General features: G+C 40.9%; 1 protein-coding gene across 1 annotated transcript in view; it reads right to left on the reverse strand.

The window, feature by feature from the left end:
• Positions 1 to 15,626, reverse strand: part of USH2A (usherin) — a 756,200-nt gene that overhangs the window by 211,722 nt on the left and 528,852 nt on the right. The window contains exons 46-47 of the mRNA XM_019516454.1: positions 14,751 to 14,863; positions 3,431 to 3,629 (exon numbers count right to left, since the gene is read on the reverse strand). Of these exons, the coding sequence (XP_019371999.1) occupies positions 3,431 to 3,629; positions 14,751 to 14,863 (312 nt within the window). The remainder of the gene's footprint in view (positions 1 to 3,430; positions 3,630 to 14,750; positions 14,864 to 15,626) is intronic.

Raw genomic sequence — 15,626 nt, forward strand, 5'->3', positions numbered from 1 at the left:
TTTTCTGAAGTCCAGCGTCTGTGCTTTGCTGCTCCCCATCATTTCTTTCCTCAGGATCTTGAACTCAATCATCCTGTGGTTGCTGCTGCCCAAGTTGCCATCCATTTCCCACCAATTCTTCCCTGTTCGTGAGCAGCAGGTCAAGAAGAGCATAGACCCTAGTTGGCTGCACCAGCACTTGCACCAGGAAGTTGTCCCCAACACTCTCCAAAAACTTCCTGGATTGCCTGTGCACTGCTATATTGCTCTCACAGCAGATGTCAGGGTGATTGAAGTCCCCCATGAGAACTTGTGATTGGGAAACTTCCGCTAGCTGTTTGAACAAAGCCTCATCCACCACTTCCTCCTGGTCTGGTGGCCTATAGCAGACCCCCACCACAACATCACCATTGTTTCTCTCCCCTCTAACCTCAACCCAGAGACATTCAACAGCCCTATCTCCACTTTCATACTGAAGCTCTGAGCAATCCTGTGGCTTTTTTACATAAAGTGAAACTACTCCTCTACTTCCTTGCCTGTCCATCCTGAACAGTTTGTCTCTATCCATGACAGTGCTCCAGTCCTGTGAGCTATCCTACCAAGTCTCTGTTATTTCAATCACATCGTAGTTCTGTAACTGTGGAAGGACTCTGTGTCCCAAAGAGAGTCCCATTGCAGGAGGCAGGGGGAGGTGAGGGAGAGAGCAATCCATCCTGGGATGCTGGAGGACCTCGCCAAACACTATCACATTAATCACTATTAAATTCAAAGACAATACCAGCAAACTGCAAAGATACATTTTATAAGTTACATCTTTGTGACTGGATCACCATTTTTGCAGCTCATTGACATGATAAATATTGTGACCATGTGGAAGGTTACAATTTATCGTGTGATTAACACATTAATTACAAGATAAATGTCATGCCCGCCATGGGCTTCAGAGTTCTAATTGTTCTTTTTTATAGCTTTCCCTGAAAATGTGTGTCTACTGTTTTTGAGCACTAGAACATTTATGAAATTGTTTAGCATACTGTTTTAGTTAGCTTCTTTTAGCGATCAGAATTATGTTGTGATGCTTCTTTTTCAAAGGAACTGTACAGTAGTAACACATGTATGTTTGCAGGAGGTTATTCATCTTGTTGGGTTTTTTCCCCCCTCCATTCCTCTTTACCTTCATCTGTAAATGTTATGACTCATGCATAATGGTAAATAAATTTATTTAAATTCTCCAGGTCACTGTGGATGCTTTGCTCTGGTTTTCCGGCACAGAAACAGTAATCCCCATAGAAAGGGAATCCTCCTATGGCATTACCAACTCTAAGGCTGCTCCTATCCTAACCCGGAGTCTAAGGGTGTAGCCAAGCAAAAACGACCATACAGCATTCTTCCACATGCACAGTGGCCCAGATCTACCGAGATGCTTAGTAGGTGCCTAAATGCTTTTGTAGATTCCAGTCTTAGGGGCTACTGGAAGACAATTAATATATTCTATAATAATTCTGCAAATCAGAACAAATACTGGGTTGGGACCAGTATCCACAAACGGGCATATAAGCAGCAGGGATTTAAAATCAAGTCACCTACAGGAATGGTTTGATAACTTTATATGCATCTGCTTACTTAACTGTGGGGCTCCAATCCCATCCAAATTTTTTACCACTATACCTACAGTACCTGGCTCAGTGAGACACATCATTTTGTAGTCCCTGAGATGACCAAGGATCAAATAATAAGTAAAAAAAACAACAAATAATACTCTCTCTCTCCCCAAGTGTCATATGAAGATAACAGCACTTCATCATCTTAGAGGACAGTTATGGAGCTAAACTTATTAATGGCTCTGAAATGCTTATATAATACAATGATGACCACCATAGCAAAACAATAAAAAATTTATAAAATTTCCAAATGAAGTTGTCTTTAAATTTTCCTGCCAAAACTGTTAAAACTGAGCAAAGACTAAAAGAAAAAATAAAGAATATTAATGAAAAAATAAGTTTATAATATTCTTGTTATAATATAGAGTAACACTGATAAAGATAGAAACATACGTTATTCCCATGCCAGACTTTATTAAAGGTTTACAATGTATGCATTTCTTTAAAACAAACAAATTCACATTTCCATTTCCCACCAAACTTCTACTCATAACTTAGTAGTACAGATTCACGAATAGCAAGTGTATAATACTTCACTGAAGATAACCTAAAGCTGCACTGTGTGACTAGGAATAATGTATGTTTTAATCTGATTCCCTCAAATAATTCACTTTCTTAATTACTGTCTCATCTGACAGTGCACCTTATGAATACAGACTGTTGGTGTTAGTCACCAAACATGTGATGGTGTTGTTGACAAATAGGGACATTATTTCATTACATTAAATCTTACCTTCAAACCAAGGGTTTTCCACCTCATTTGTCAATAAAAACCATTTACAGACTCCTACTATCTGACTACACTATTGATCCAACTCCTAAACAGCAACTAATATGAAGATTAATCTGCAAATGACCATAATTTTAAAATATTTCTGATAAATCATGATAGGTCCTGTTCAGAGTTGCTCATCATTGTCATGTAAACAACCACCCACTTGTAGCTGAATCTAAATGGATTTTCTGCAAAGCAAAATCAAGTCATTCAATCAAGGAAGAATTTGAAAGGCACCTAATCATCCCAATAAACCAATATTTGCCATGCAGATTATGATGAATGATAACATGTACACAATAAAGCTCTATAAGCTTCATGATCTTCCACATCATTTTTTTCCCAAACAGATATATGCGTTCATGTCATCACAAATCAGTGTCCACCTAGAAACTTCAGTTTGGTTTCTGCATTCATATTTTGACCATATAGGCCGCATCTACATGCAACGCTGACTGTGCAGTCATTACTGTGCAGTCATTTAGTACTTGTGTCTGCAAGTACTAAAAGACTGCACAATAACCAGAGCTACTGTGAAGTGGCATTGCCAAATGACTTTTAGGTGACAATGACTGCACAGTAGCTCATTACTACTGCGCAGTAGTGTCACACCACACTTTGTGCCACAAAATGCTACTGCACGGTAGTAATGAGCTACTGCACAGTTAGCACCTTGTGTAGACGTGGCCATAGAAAACATTATTATGAGAACTTAGATCAACATATGCATCAAAAGCACAGAATCTTCCCTCATGAGCTAATAAATAATCTCCATTAGCAATCTGCAATAAAAGAGTTATGATGCAGAGTTGAACCATTCTGAATATATCTTTAAAAGGACACTACTGCAAATGAACACTAACAAGTTCATGGCAATATTTCTTCTGATTGGAAAAAATCATGGTATGGGATCCTTTTCTCTACTTTCCCAGATACCATTGATATAGCCTGCATTCTTTCTTCCTAGATATATGACATCATACTTGGCTGTGAAATATATGTGATTTACAAGTACCTTAGACTCTGGATGATAGCACAGGTCTCCACAGATATTTTCATATATCTCACATTCCAGCAAGATGCATGATTTACTGCTTTGGCTTGCTGATAACTGATGGGATGAGCTGCATGGCTGCCATTCTTTACGTAAAAGATCATACCCTAGTATAATGCCATTTGGCTGTCCTGGTGATGTCCAGTCAATCTGAAGAGATCTACAATAAACAGAATAATATCAATTGAAACAATTAATCAACCCTACTGTAGTTAAATTTCTTTTTGACATTCACATTAACTTAGATGCCTCTAAACATTTATTTTATACATTGCTATAGAGATCAAATATTTGAAGTGTCCAACCTCCTCTAACTTGACAAAGAATAGCAACTTTAATAGCTGACAGAGCTGTACACTTGCTGCCAAGGTAGCAAATGTTGGTTTTGCTTAGGAATATGAGTTCCCTTCCGTGGACCACAGAAAAAACAAAGCCTCATCTTGGATTTGAGTACTAGCCCAGAGTAGGCAGCTGCAGCTCTGACTCTAACCATGGCTCTGGCTCCAGCCTGGGACTGGATCTGGAGCTGTTGCCAAACCTGCTGCCTGGAGTCAACATCCCTGGAGCCAGCAACAGCTTTAGTGAGTCTTGGTCTTGGGCCAGTAGCATGGTTTGGAGATTGAACAGCAGTGCAGGTCTGGTGTCAGCAGGATTGGGTGGCAGCACATGTCAGGGACTGGGTGCAGTGTGGGTCCTGGGGCAGATGGCAGCACAAGCCAAAGATCAGACAGCAATGTAGGTCTTGGGCTGGGCAATAGCATAGGTCCAAGGGTGGACAGAGGCACAAGTCTATGTATGGGCAGTGGTGTGGGTCAGGGATCAGGCAAAGGGACAGAGGTGGAAAGTGGTCAGCAGGGTAAGCATAGGGGGCAAATTGCAGTGGGGTACAAATGGCAGGGAACCAATGGCACCTAAGAAGAACAGTGGGCATGTAGCAGGAGGGCAAAGCGTAGGGTTCAGGTGGCTTCCTTCCTTACCATCTGCCCCCCTCCCCACTGCTTTCCCTGCCACTTGTCCCCCTTGGCACTGCTTTCTCTACTGCAGAGGTTGGGGAACAAATTTAAGATGCTCTTCCAATAATTATATTCTATACATTGAAAATTTTAAAAAATTCATAATTTTCTAAGTTTAGAATCACACTATATTATTGGGGGGTAATCTTAATTCCAAGTCATCTTGGATTTAAGTATGTAAAGTAAAAGTCTATGAGCCACACACATACCCTACACCCTTCATTCATCTAAATGGTATTCAGGTAGCTGTGTAACAGCAGTGCTTGACATTTATGAACTATTTGTTCCTGTGGCAAGATAAGATTGACCTGTGCACGTATCTGCCAGAAATAAAATGGAGAAGGAGGAAGAGCAGGAGGAGGAGCAGGACCATCCCACCTTTGAGCCTAATAGGCAGAATACTTTCCCAGGGAGCATAAGATCCAGGGTCCAGGCCCTCCTTCACCCAGACAGGGGTGGAGTGAGAGGGTCTGCAGGGAACTTATACACAACTATGCATCTTCTCTTTCCTAGAAAAGTGATCTTATTACCAAGACACAGGCTAGGCATGATCCAGAACACCCTCCAGCTCTTGCAGCTGACTCACTGCAGCCTGCATTTGATATCCATTGAATAAAATGGATAAACAGCATAGTTTCTGTTCCTTTGGGAGAAGAGGTACAAGCTAGAACAGCAGTGGGCAAAATGGTGGATCTGGCTGGCAGCAAGACTCCATTTCTCAGCAGCCCATGCCCACATGGCTGGAGCCAGTCTCCATCAAAACCACAGCCACAGCTGCATTGTGATAGTGCAAGGCTGGGGTTGCCATGGGGACCAGCCCCAGCTGTGCTGGCAGGGCATGCAGCAGGGCAGGGTAGGGGTCTGGTCCGGAGCCACTGGGATCTTGCAGTGGGGGCATTTTGGTCCACAGTCGCAGGCAGCGAATCATGGCTCTTCCCTGACTCCTTGCAGTGGTGACAGCCTGGTCTTGAGCCAGGGCAGAGCCATGATCTGCTGCTTGCGCACCCCTGCCTGGAGCATGCAAGCTGCAGATAGCAACTCTGCCCTGGCCCTGAACAAACCTGCCCACGCCACAAGATCCCAGGGCTCCAAAGCAGCCCCCTGCCCTGCTGTGTGCCCTGCCAGCATGGCTGGGGCCAGTCTCCGTGGCAACTCCAGCCTTGCTTTATCACAGCACAGCTGTGGCTTCGGTCTCCATGGAGACTGGCCCCAGCCATGCGGGCAGGGGCTGCTGGTAAATGGAGTCCACTGATGGCCAGATCCAGCCCACAAGCCAGAATTGGCCCACTCCTGGGCTAGAACCTAGGATCCTCTCCCTCCCAAGGAACTGTACCATCTCACTGGATCACTTTCCTCCAGGTTTGTTCTCTGCCTCCTGGCTGCCCAATGCCCAGTACAGGAGGTCTTTCATATCTCTACCTTTCATGAGTATATAGAATATCACAGCACTGAGGTAGCAGCACCACTGGACACTACATTCTAAATTACTCTTCCCAGTTATTAATACCTTTCAACAAAATAATTCTGTTTGGTATGAAATATTCCCATTGGCCTAAAATTTCTTCTGATTGGGCTTAGTTCAATGGCAATTTTTTTTTTCAAATGTTCAGATGCAGACAAGCATGAAAAAGTATACTTTTAGGTGCTTTAGAAAAATTGTTCGGTTTAATCTTTTTGATGGTCACATAATACACACCAGTAGATTTTTAAGACTTCAAAGTTGGTGTGGGCTCAATAAGCAATTGCCCTTCTTCCAAGTGTGAACACTGAACATAAAGCTGGATGTGGAATAAATGTGTAGGGCACAATAGATTCAAAACTCATGGGTCCTCCATAGGGAATCATCCCTCTAAGGCAGCAGTAGGTAATTATTTCAGTTGGCAGGCCAATTAACGGGTTTTGGTGAGCTGTCCAGGGCTGCACACATTAAATATTTCAGAAGATATCATTTTAACAAATTACAGGTAAAATGCAAATTATATGCTCAAAATCAAACGTCTACTATGACATATTTTAATTTTTTTTAAATTGTCCTGATTTATGGGTTTTTTTTAATAGTATATATAGATGCAATTGCATAATAATTCAAAATAAAGTGTTATCTTGTATATTGTGTGTATGTGTGGGAGGGGAGGTGTATGGGAGTGGGGGGAAGTGTAGAGGGGGAGGATGTGGGTTAAATGTGCAGGGGGGAAATTAATGCATGCTAGGTACCAGTAGTGGGCCAGGGATGGGGGAAGGCTGGGGAAAATGGGGTGCATGTAGCAGAGTTTGCCTTAATGGTGCTGTGCAGGTGCATTCTTCCCTCCCATCCAGCCTGTGGCTGTCCTTGTGGCACTCTGCATGGGGCCAAGCCATGCCTACTAGCACCCAGGGAAGTCTGTGCTGTGTTTCCACCTCCATTTGCCCCACACTTGCCAACAGCACCACCCTGGCCCTGGTCCCAGCCCCACCATGGTGTGGGATGCACGAGGCAAGAATGGGTGGGACTCGGCCCCATGCAGAGTGCTGTGGGGCCAGCTGTGGGCTAGATACAATGAACTGGTGGGTTGGATTCATCCTGTGGGCCATATTTTGTCTGCCCCTGCTCTATGGCAACGCAATTTTTTGTTTAAATTTCTAATAGACCATCTAGACTGTGTGATTGGGATATAGTGATAGGTGTGAGAGAGTGATTAAGGAAAAGTTCAGGCTGCTCTGGAATCCATTGTTCACTATTAAAAAGTCATGAGTAATGGCTCCACAATATTGCACTGTGTAATTATGAACATTCCTCCTATATTTTCAAAGCAAAAGTATCAAAATAAAAAGGGGAACCTTTTCTCTTCTATAAAGGTTTTAGTAAAAATCCTATCAACAGATGATAATTTGAATGAAAAGATATTATTATTTATTATAAAATGTAAAAAGCCATACATGTATATTTTGCATTATTATGGTTATCATTTTTCACGTGTTTAAGGTGTTTTGTGGGTCTCCTATTCTATATCTGGTGACATTTTTACTTAAGTAACTAATTTCAATGCAATATTATAGATGCATAGAAGTCATTCTATCAGTTTATAAAACTATGCATTACATACAATTCCCAAAATACTTTAAAAAAATTCTCTATAGCCCAATTACACAGCCACTGAAAGAGTGCCAGTGACATCATAAATTAGCATTAATTTAAACCAAGACTATTACATTCAAACAGCAGCAGCTAAGCTAAACTTTGACATCTTAAGAGAATAAAAATAACAGTGAACTATTATTTTACTTCCTTGAGGTATAAACAGTGGAACATACATAGCAATAAGCATCTGCAGAGAGAGAATTAATGTCACCTATGAAGGAATAACTTCATCGGTGACTTGTAGAGTCACCATTATTATTCTGAGGTCTTCGTCTGACTCACTGAATTAATTCCATATTCTGTAGATGGCTATTTTGTATTCATTGCATATCCAGCCACCAAAAACTATCCCTACATTTAAGTTACATTACAATATCTGACTTAAGTATACAAAAACACAAAATATATAGTAAAAGCTGAAAAAAGCTGAAAGGAGGGGGCAGAGAAAAACTAGTACTTCAGTCTTTATTCAAGCCGCTGTGACACTCCCTCTGTCTTTGTACACCATAGTGTGGGGCAAACTAGTTTTCTAGTCATTCCTCTGAATGATTTTGCTTTTGTTTTACACAGAACCTCAGGGAGCATATTTTCAAAGCATCATGTAGGGTTCTGCAGTTTTTCAGGTCTCAATTCTTATTAATATGATCTGAAATCACATGTCTTAAATCTTGTATAATGACTTGAACATTACCCTGTATGAAGGGCTCAACATATGTTGTTTATTAGAAAGCAATAAACAATTTTTTTTTATTCCAGTTACACAGATGAACCTGTTCTAAACATTCTTCAAAATAAATCTACAAGTCTTGGTTCCATTTTCTAATGAATTTACTTTGATGATAATCATGTCTACTATTCAGTTAAATTTACCCCTCTGCAGATGGCCAAGACAAGGGTAGTGTACAACCTGTGCAAAAACTTAATATCAACAGGTTATGAGCTGATCTTAGATAAGGCATAAGACTTGTGTTCATGTGACAGCCACTATCTTGTCCAATACACCAGAGATTGAACTGAGTGTCTCCAGCTCTATAGCCTCTTGAGAGTCCACAGCTTGAATTAAAAAGCTAGGCTTCATATTTGGGAGTGGTAGCGAAGCCATCCTCTGGATCATGTCCATTTGGATGCTTACCACAATGCTTTACAAACATTTTCCAAACAGGAAAATAATATCAAATATCTCAAACCTGTAGAAGACCAAACCCTAATGAATTTTCATTTATGTAACAGCTCCCATTGAAGATGGAATATTTAAGAGGATCCATAGTTCACGGGAAATTTAGTTTAGTCGGGGAATTATAGAATAAGATAACAGAACTAGAACTTCAAGGAGGCACTGCAGCACAAGGAAACAATACCATATTTACTCAAATACAAGATAAAGTCTTTTTTCCCCTAGGCAGCATGTGGGAAAAGCCCCTTGTCTTACATTCGCATATAAGTAAAACTATCTAAATAGTTTAAATAGTCTATCATTAAATTGCTGCCAGAAGCAGCATGTGCTCAGTAATGGAAACTAACTAAAAAGTTGATTAAATGCAGCCAACACTGAGCATGACTAGGGCAAATACACTGATGGGAACCTACACAAGGATAGGTTAATGCAGCCCATATGAATAAGATATGTAGTAGTGTCCATTAAGCACAGTTCCTCTCAGTGCCAACTTTTTCAAGTCATGGTGAGCTACTGCATTCAATACATTTTTACTTCCTCTTTACTCCCACTGCTGACCTGCACCTGTCTTTCTGCTGAGCTGCTGCTGTCTCCCACTGCTGAGCTGCACCAGTGATTCCTGTTTATTCAACAGCCTTAAATATCTGGCAAACATCACAAAATGGGATCCCAAACAGTTCACCCAGAATCCTTCTGTCACCCCATCTCAGTCTGTTGCATATGTTTAGTGCAGCCCTGCCTTCCCTGAGGTGAAGCTGGATCAGATTGCCCTGCACTTCACCTGCATATAATTTTTGGAGGATCCCAGGACTTGACAAGAACACCCAGTTCCAGTTCTCAGTGGGGTGCCTAATTAGCACATGGACCCTTTGTGGGGGGTAACTGGAGTACACACACATACTAAGCAGTGCTAAGCTGTGGAGTCACCATGGCTTGAAATACTGTTCTTTCTGCTTGGGGCCCAGACCAATGAACTGTATAATACATGACAAGCCTTTTGGCTTTAGACTAATATCATGCAGAGCTTCTCAGTCTCTTGTGGGCTACGATCAAGTGTAGTCACTGTACTCATCTGATATCCAGGCTGAAAATGCAATTAAAAAGTCAGTGTGTAGTGAAAAATGCACCCATGTTTGCTTGCAGACAGGACTCCCTATGAGAGCCTCATAGCTTCCTACTGGCCAGCTTCTAGTGGCAGGATCTTGGCTACCTGCTGACGTTATGGAAATGGGAGACTTCTCCTTAGCTTGCTCCTCCAGCCATACAACTAAAGGCAAGCAAAATACAGTGACATCCAAACCCCAAGCCTCTGGGCTTGGGCGTGCATGTAGGATGTGTGCTAAAGGATTTGGAAGTATATAAAGTCCCAGGCTGTGGTGGAGAATACTTGCTGGTAGTAGGGCCACATATACGTTATACATTATTCAAACAGATTTGGGTTTGGATTTGATCTGGCTAATTTGACCTGGAACACAAAAAATTTTAAAAAAAAGCAAAAAAAAAAAGCTTGTACTACATATAAGTAGGTATAAAAAAATCCTATTTAAAACTGTTAATGAAATACCCATGTTAAAATTTGCATCAGTTTAAAAAGAGGTAAACTGCATCATTTCTGGATGAACAAAATCTATGGGTACATGTAGAAATTTCCCTATATGCAAGCTATTGCAGGTAGGTTTATTTCAAGGTCAATGTTTTTAAATTTGTCCCTTACTTCCATGTACTTATGGAGAGCAGGGTCTGACAGTGAGGAGGAAGGGAAGGGGCTGCAGGAAGAAGTAGTTGAGGGGGGAACAGAGGGTAAGGGGGATATCTGACCCCCAAGACTTATTTTTCCTGTTGGGGCGATGTGGGGATTCAAGATAAACCTCTAATAATTCAATTCTATACTTGGAAAATGATAAGAGATTTATAAATTTTCAATATATAGAATCTAATTATTGAGGGTTGTCTTATATTCAAGTAAATACAGTATTTTTTTTAATGAGCCCAATATTTTCATTAAGCTTAACAAATCAATAGGAAACTCTTCTATTGTACATTGGCCTTTTTTAAATTTAAATTTTATATATTTATATATATTTAGAACTGTCCATTTCTTAGACTGTTTTAATATTTTTTATTAGAAAGCAGAATATTCAGTGAGATGAAAATTCTGGGGTATGACCAGCTTTTGATTACTATATAATCCTAAGGGTTAAAAAAACCCCTCTCACTAAGCAAGCTTCTTTACTCCCAGGTAAAAAGGCTGCTTTAAATCATGAGATATTTACAGGTAATGTGGGTTTCTGGTGTTTGAGTCTTGAGGGTTAATATTTAATGTGTTTCTCTGTAGGCACAAGGGTCATGGCTGTGGTCTCCTAACCCCAGGAGTGGGTAGAGTCCCCAGGGCTGGAAGTAGCAGCTACTGTGATCTCCCAGCCTTCTGGGTTTCACACACGCCCAAGGTTGGGAGATAGCTGCAGCTGCATCTCCATCTCCTAGCCGCCTTGGTGTATTGGGCATCTCTGCCGCTGAGAGCCCCTCAACTGAGGGGGCTCCCAGCCATGGAAGCTTGCTTTTTGTGGGGATTGGGGAACCCAATCTCAGGCTCTCCCTGAGCCAGCAATAAGTCATGATGGGATCTAATGTGCCATCTCACAATCATGCCTCCTGCTACGTACATATGGCATGGCAGGAGGCGTGATTGTGTGGGCCAGACACTAGATCCCATCAAATCCTTTACCTGCACATGTAGAGAGACCCTAAGATATTCAGGGAGATGGTACAACATACTGAACAAGATATTAGATTGAGAATCTAATATTATGCTCCCATCTCTGTCACTGACTTCTTAAGATATTTACTTGATATCTATGTGCTTCATTTCCCTATCAATAAAATGAAGACAGTAACACTTACCTATTTTGTAATGCATCTTTAGGTGGAAAGTAAGAAACAGTTACAGTCACGCGTCTTGCCATGCTACACATGCGTGGCAGGAGGCACGATTGTGTGATCATGCAGTAGATCCCATCACACTTTATTGCTTGCACAAGGGGAGCCCAATCCCTGGCACCCGCTGCAGCAGTAAGAAGATCCCAGCTGTTGCAATCTCTTAGTCTTGGCAGTGCATGAACACTTCAGGGTTGGGAGATTTTGGTAACTGTTTCTCCCATCCTTAGGGGCTCCAGGCACCCCCAGGGCTGGGAGACTACAGCAGCATCCCAGCTAGGTGCCAATGGGCATGCTGTGGGGACCCAGTATCCACAGCGGTGGGAATCTAACTCCCAGCAGCTGCAGGATGCTGCCAGGACCCATAGCTGGCAGCTGCTGGGGCTGACAGTCACCTCAGTTGTGGGACTCCCAGCTCCAGCTGGGCATTGTGCATCTCTGTGGCTGGAAGCCCCACCAGCTGACAGGTCTTAGCTGCAGGGAGGATCTTGCTACATGTGCAAATTAAATTACATGTGCAACCAGCTATAAAGTTAGTACACATTTTTGAGGTCTAACGTTACAGCTGGTTGGAACTTTTTAGGGCATGACAGGTACTTCGCACATGTAGCTGGTCTCAAGGTAATTGTGCAATTAACCAGTTAATTACATGATACTTGTAATGTGTAGAGGGGGCCTTATTTGTCCAACAGTGTAAGGTTGTTATGAAGAAATGTAGCCATTGCACTGCTTAATGAGCAAGTATGTCACCTTTGAAACACTGAAAAGAAATCTATTTTTTAAAGCAAAAAACACTTTTTCAAAACACGATACAGCATCTCTCTTGTAAAGTCTATAGAGCCATGAGAGAAGAACCATATGCTCCTAGTTGTGAAATGAAATATTCTTATGATGTGATGCATCCTGAAATCTTAACACACAAAATACACCCTCCACTTTGACTTGAGTTATATCTAAGTAAAGTCTGAGAAATAAATGAACAAGGACTTCAGCACTGGGTCCCATACTGTTTTCCATTTCAAGTTTGGTGTTATAAAGTAATCATCTGAGGACTGTGACCTTTTATGCCAAGTTTCAGCCTGAAGCTGAGTTATTAACTGTTGTGGGGGGGGTGGGGAGTAAGGTATTTATAATGGCTATTGTGGTATAACCTTCATTAGAACAGTCTAGATGGAGCTGCTATCATAAGACTTCTAAGAAGTTGGTAGGCAAAATTATAATTTATGTCATATGGCACCTTGAGGCAAATTTTAAAACAATTATTTGTGAATGCTGCAAAGACATTATCCTACAGCATTCTCATCAATAATACAAACCCCAAACTGATTCAGAAGTGGAGAAACTGCCATGATTCCAATTAAAGACAATAAACTGCCTGATCTGTGTTATATCTCAGCCTTCCCATGAGCCTATACTCCAGAAATGCCTTTTTTTCAGTCTGTTGGCAGATACGTATTAAAATGTCCTCTTGATTATACAAACTGGATTTTTTTCCCCAAGCTTTTTCCTTTATGAAAGATAAATAAGCAAAATTCATATTCAGCCCAGCACCTGCTGAAGCTGTCAGCTGTAGTGTTTGTCATATTTCAATCAAAGCTGAAGCCAGCCAGCCATTTTTATACTGCACAGTCCCTACATACTCGAGGACCAGAATTAATGAATTAGCTATTGATTAAATTCCACTCTAGCAAATCCACCGTGGCAAATAAATGAACTACCCGGGGCACGTGTAGGCCACGGCCAGACATGTCCGGGCAATCGATCAGTAGTTAGTATTCTTTTGGGATATAAGACCAGCTGATGATAATATGACATGTAGGGAAAGGCAGGGTAGAAACAGAGTCTGTTTCTGACTGAGCAGATTATAAAATAGAAAGGTATTTCTGATCTTTTTGCATTCATGTGTTATGACATATTTAGTCTATACAGACTAGCAGAAACATGCATAAGTGTTTTCAGTACAAATGATACAGACAAAGGCATACATAAGTTAAAGCCAAGGGCAAAAGATGAGATCCTGAATTGAGTTCTTATCATCAAACAAGCTTTTGACTATATCTGTATGTGAGACAGAAAAATAGTAAGCTTAATTTCACCTTTATACGAGACAAACACAGAATTCAAGGAAAATGTTGACATGATAAACAGTAGACCAAAACTCCTTTTAAAGGCTGGAGGAGCAAATCCATTGTGCTGGCCATCTCCGAAGGCTCAGGTGTTAGATTTTTGTTTTTTTAAGAGACATTTTGTGGCATCTTCAAAGGAAACACAGCTAACAAGCCAAGCCCTGCCAGAAATGTAATAAAATCACACCAACAATAACATACACGCAGGAGGCTAACTGTTTTATTGTTGGTGTAATTTTGATAAATGTCTTGGCAGTGTGTGCCTGTTAGTTTTAGCTTCTCTTTTGGAAAATGTTAGCTCTCACCATGGATCTTTTCAAGAAAAGAATTACAGAATGTGTCACTACTTGGCTGCTTCTACAGTCTGCCAGCCTGGTACTATTTTTACTACCAAGAAGTTTGCCCGTGAGTGTGGGAGGAGAAGCAGCTACAAGCAGTGTTTTCAGAAGGCACAAACATGTACGGCTTTTAAGGTGGTTTATTAATTCTTTCTGTCATGGTGGATGACTGTTTCTTTCGCAGGTACCCTGGCTTCCATTATTGTCATCAAGCAGGTCTTTCAGCATTAAACCTCACCCCTTACTGACAGTTAGCTTAATGATTTTCATCCTTGCACAGTCTTTCATTGAGCTGGCTTGCATTTATACTGTTTCTTGTTAAGTTCTATTAACAAAATGATTACTGATAGCCAGGTACATGCTACTAACCAAAGCTGGGACCTCTTCTGGAGTCCAGCTTGCTGAAAATGCTAACAGTAAAAATGACCCCTGCTGGCAAACAGATTGGGAAGACTGTATGACTGTTCCAGTTTTTCTAATGAACCTTCTACGGAGCTGAAGGAAAATATCCTCTAGTTATATTTCCCATTCTGGCCACAAATTGTTGGGATTTGTGAAAATAAAATACAGGGCAGTACCTTGAGTTGAGGACCTGTGTTCTGGGTACTGGTAGGTCATTTGGTTCATCTTCCACCGTTGTAATTTGTGTTCCATTGCTTCTCACACAGGCATACAATGTGCAGACTTCAACCTGATGCCAAAGAATGACACTTACAGAATTCAAGTAAGACTCTTGCTTTTTTAACTCTTCTTCTGTTATTAGTTTTTCCTCCAGATTACTAGATTCCATATAACCAAAAAAAGATCACAACTTTGGGATAACAGTGTTCACCTTAGACATTGTGCCATATTGTTTCTAGGCTTTGGCATTACATTTGTTCTCAGTGGGTGTGTCTATACATTAACTAATGTGGCAGGATTATGGCACATTAAGTTTCGTTCTTGGAAAACTAAGTACTAAATCAATGCACAGTAACTGGCGCTACTGTACAACAGTACCAGCACACAGTTTTTTACAGATGCTTGCTATGCAGTAGTGTATTAGCCCAGATTTTGCCCAACACGCTACTGCGCAGTGTTATTAGGCTAGTGCATAGTTAGCATTTCGTGTAGACGCCCCCCAGTTACACCAGAGTCAATAAAGTTAGTACAGTGGTATGGTTGTATGTACAAGTAGAATCTAGTGTATAACGTTGAGCAGTATGGTCTAATTAATAATGAGATTGGGAAACAAAAAACTCCTAAATTCTAAATCTGACTCTGACTTGTATGGCCTTAAGCTAGTAATTTCACTTTCTGGTATCTACCAGTTTTTTCATTTTAAAGTGAAAAAAAATCTCACAGGTATTTTTAGTTCAGGCTGTTGAAATGTACTTTTCACATGAAAAATATTATATCTATATTATAATACATTTTTCTATTACAAAAATATAAAAAATATAGCTTATTGCTTC

Source organism: Gavialis gangeticus, unplaced genomic scaffold, assembly GCF_001723915.1.
Source record: "Gavialis gangeticus isolate Ggan-Ray unplaced genomic scaffold, GavGan_comp1, whole genome shotgun sequence".
Taxonomy (NCBI): Eukaryota; Metazoa; Chordata; order Crocodylia; family Gavialidae; genus Gavialis; species Gavialis gangeticus.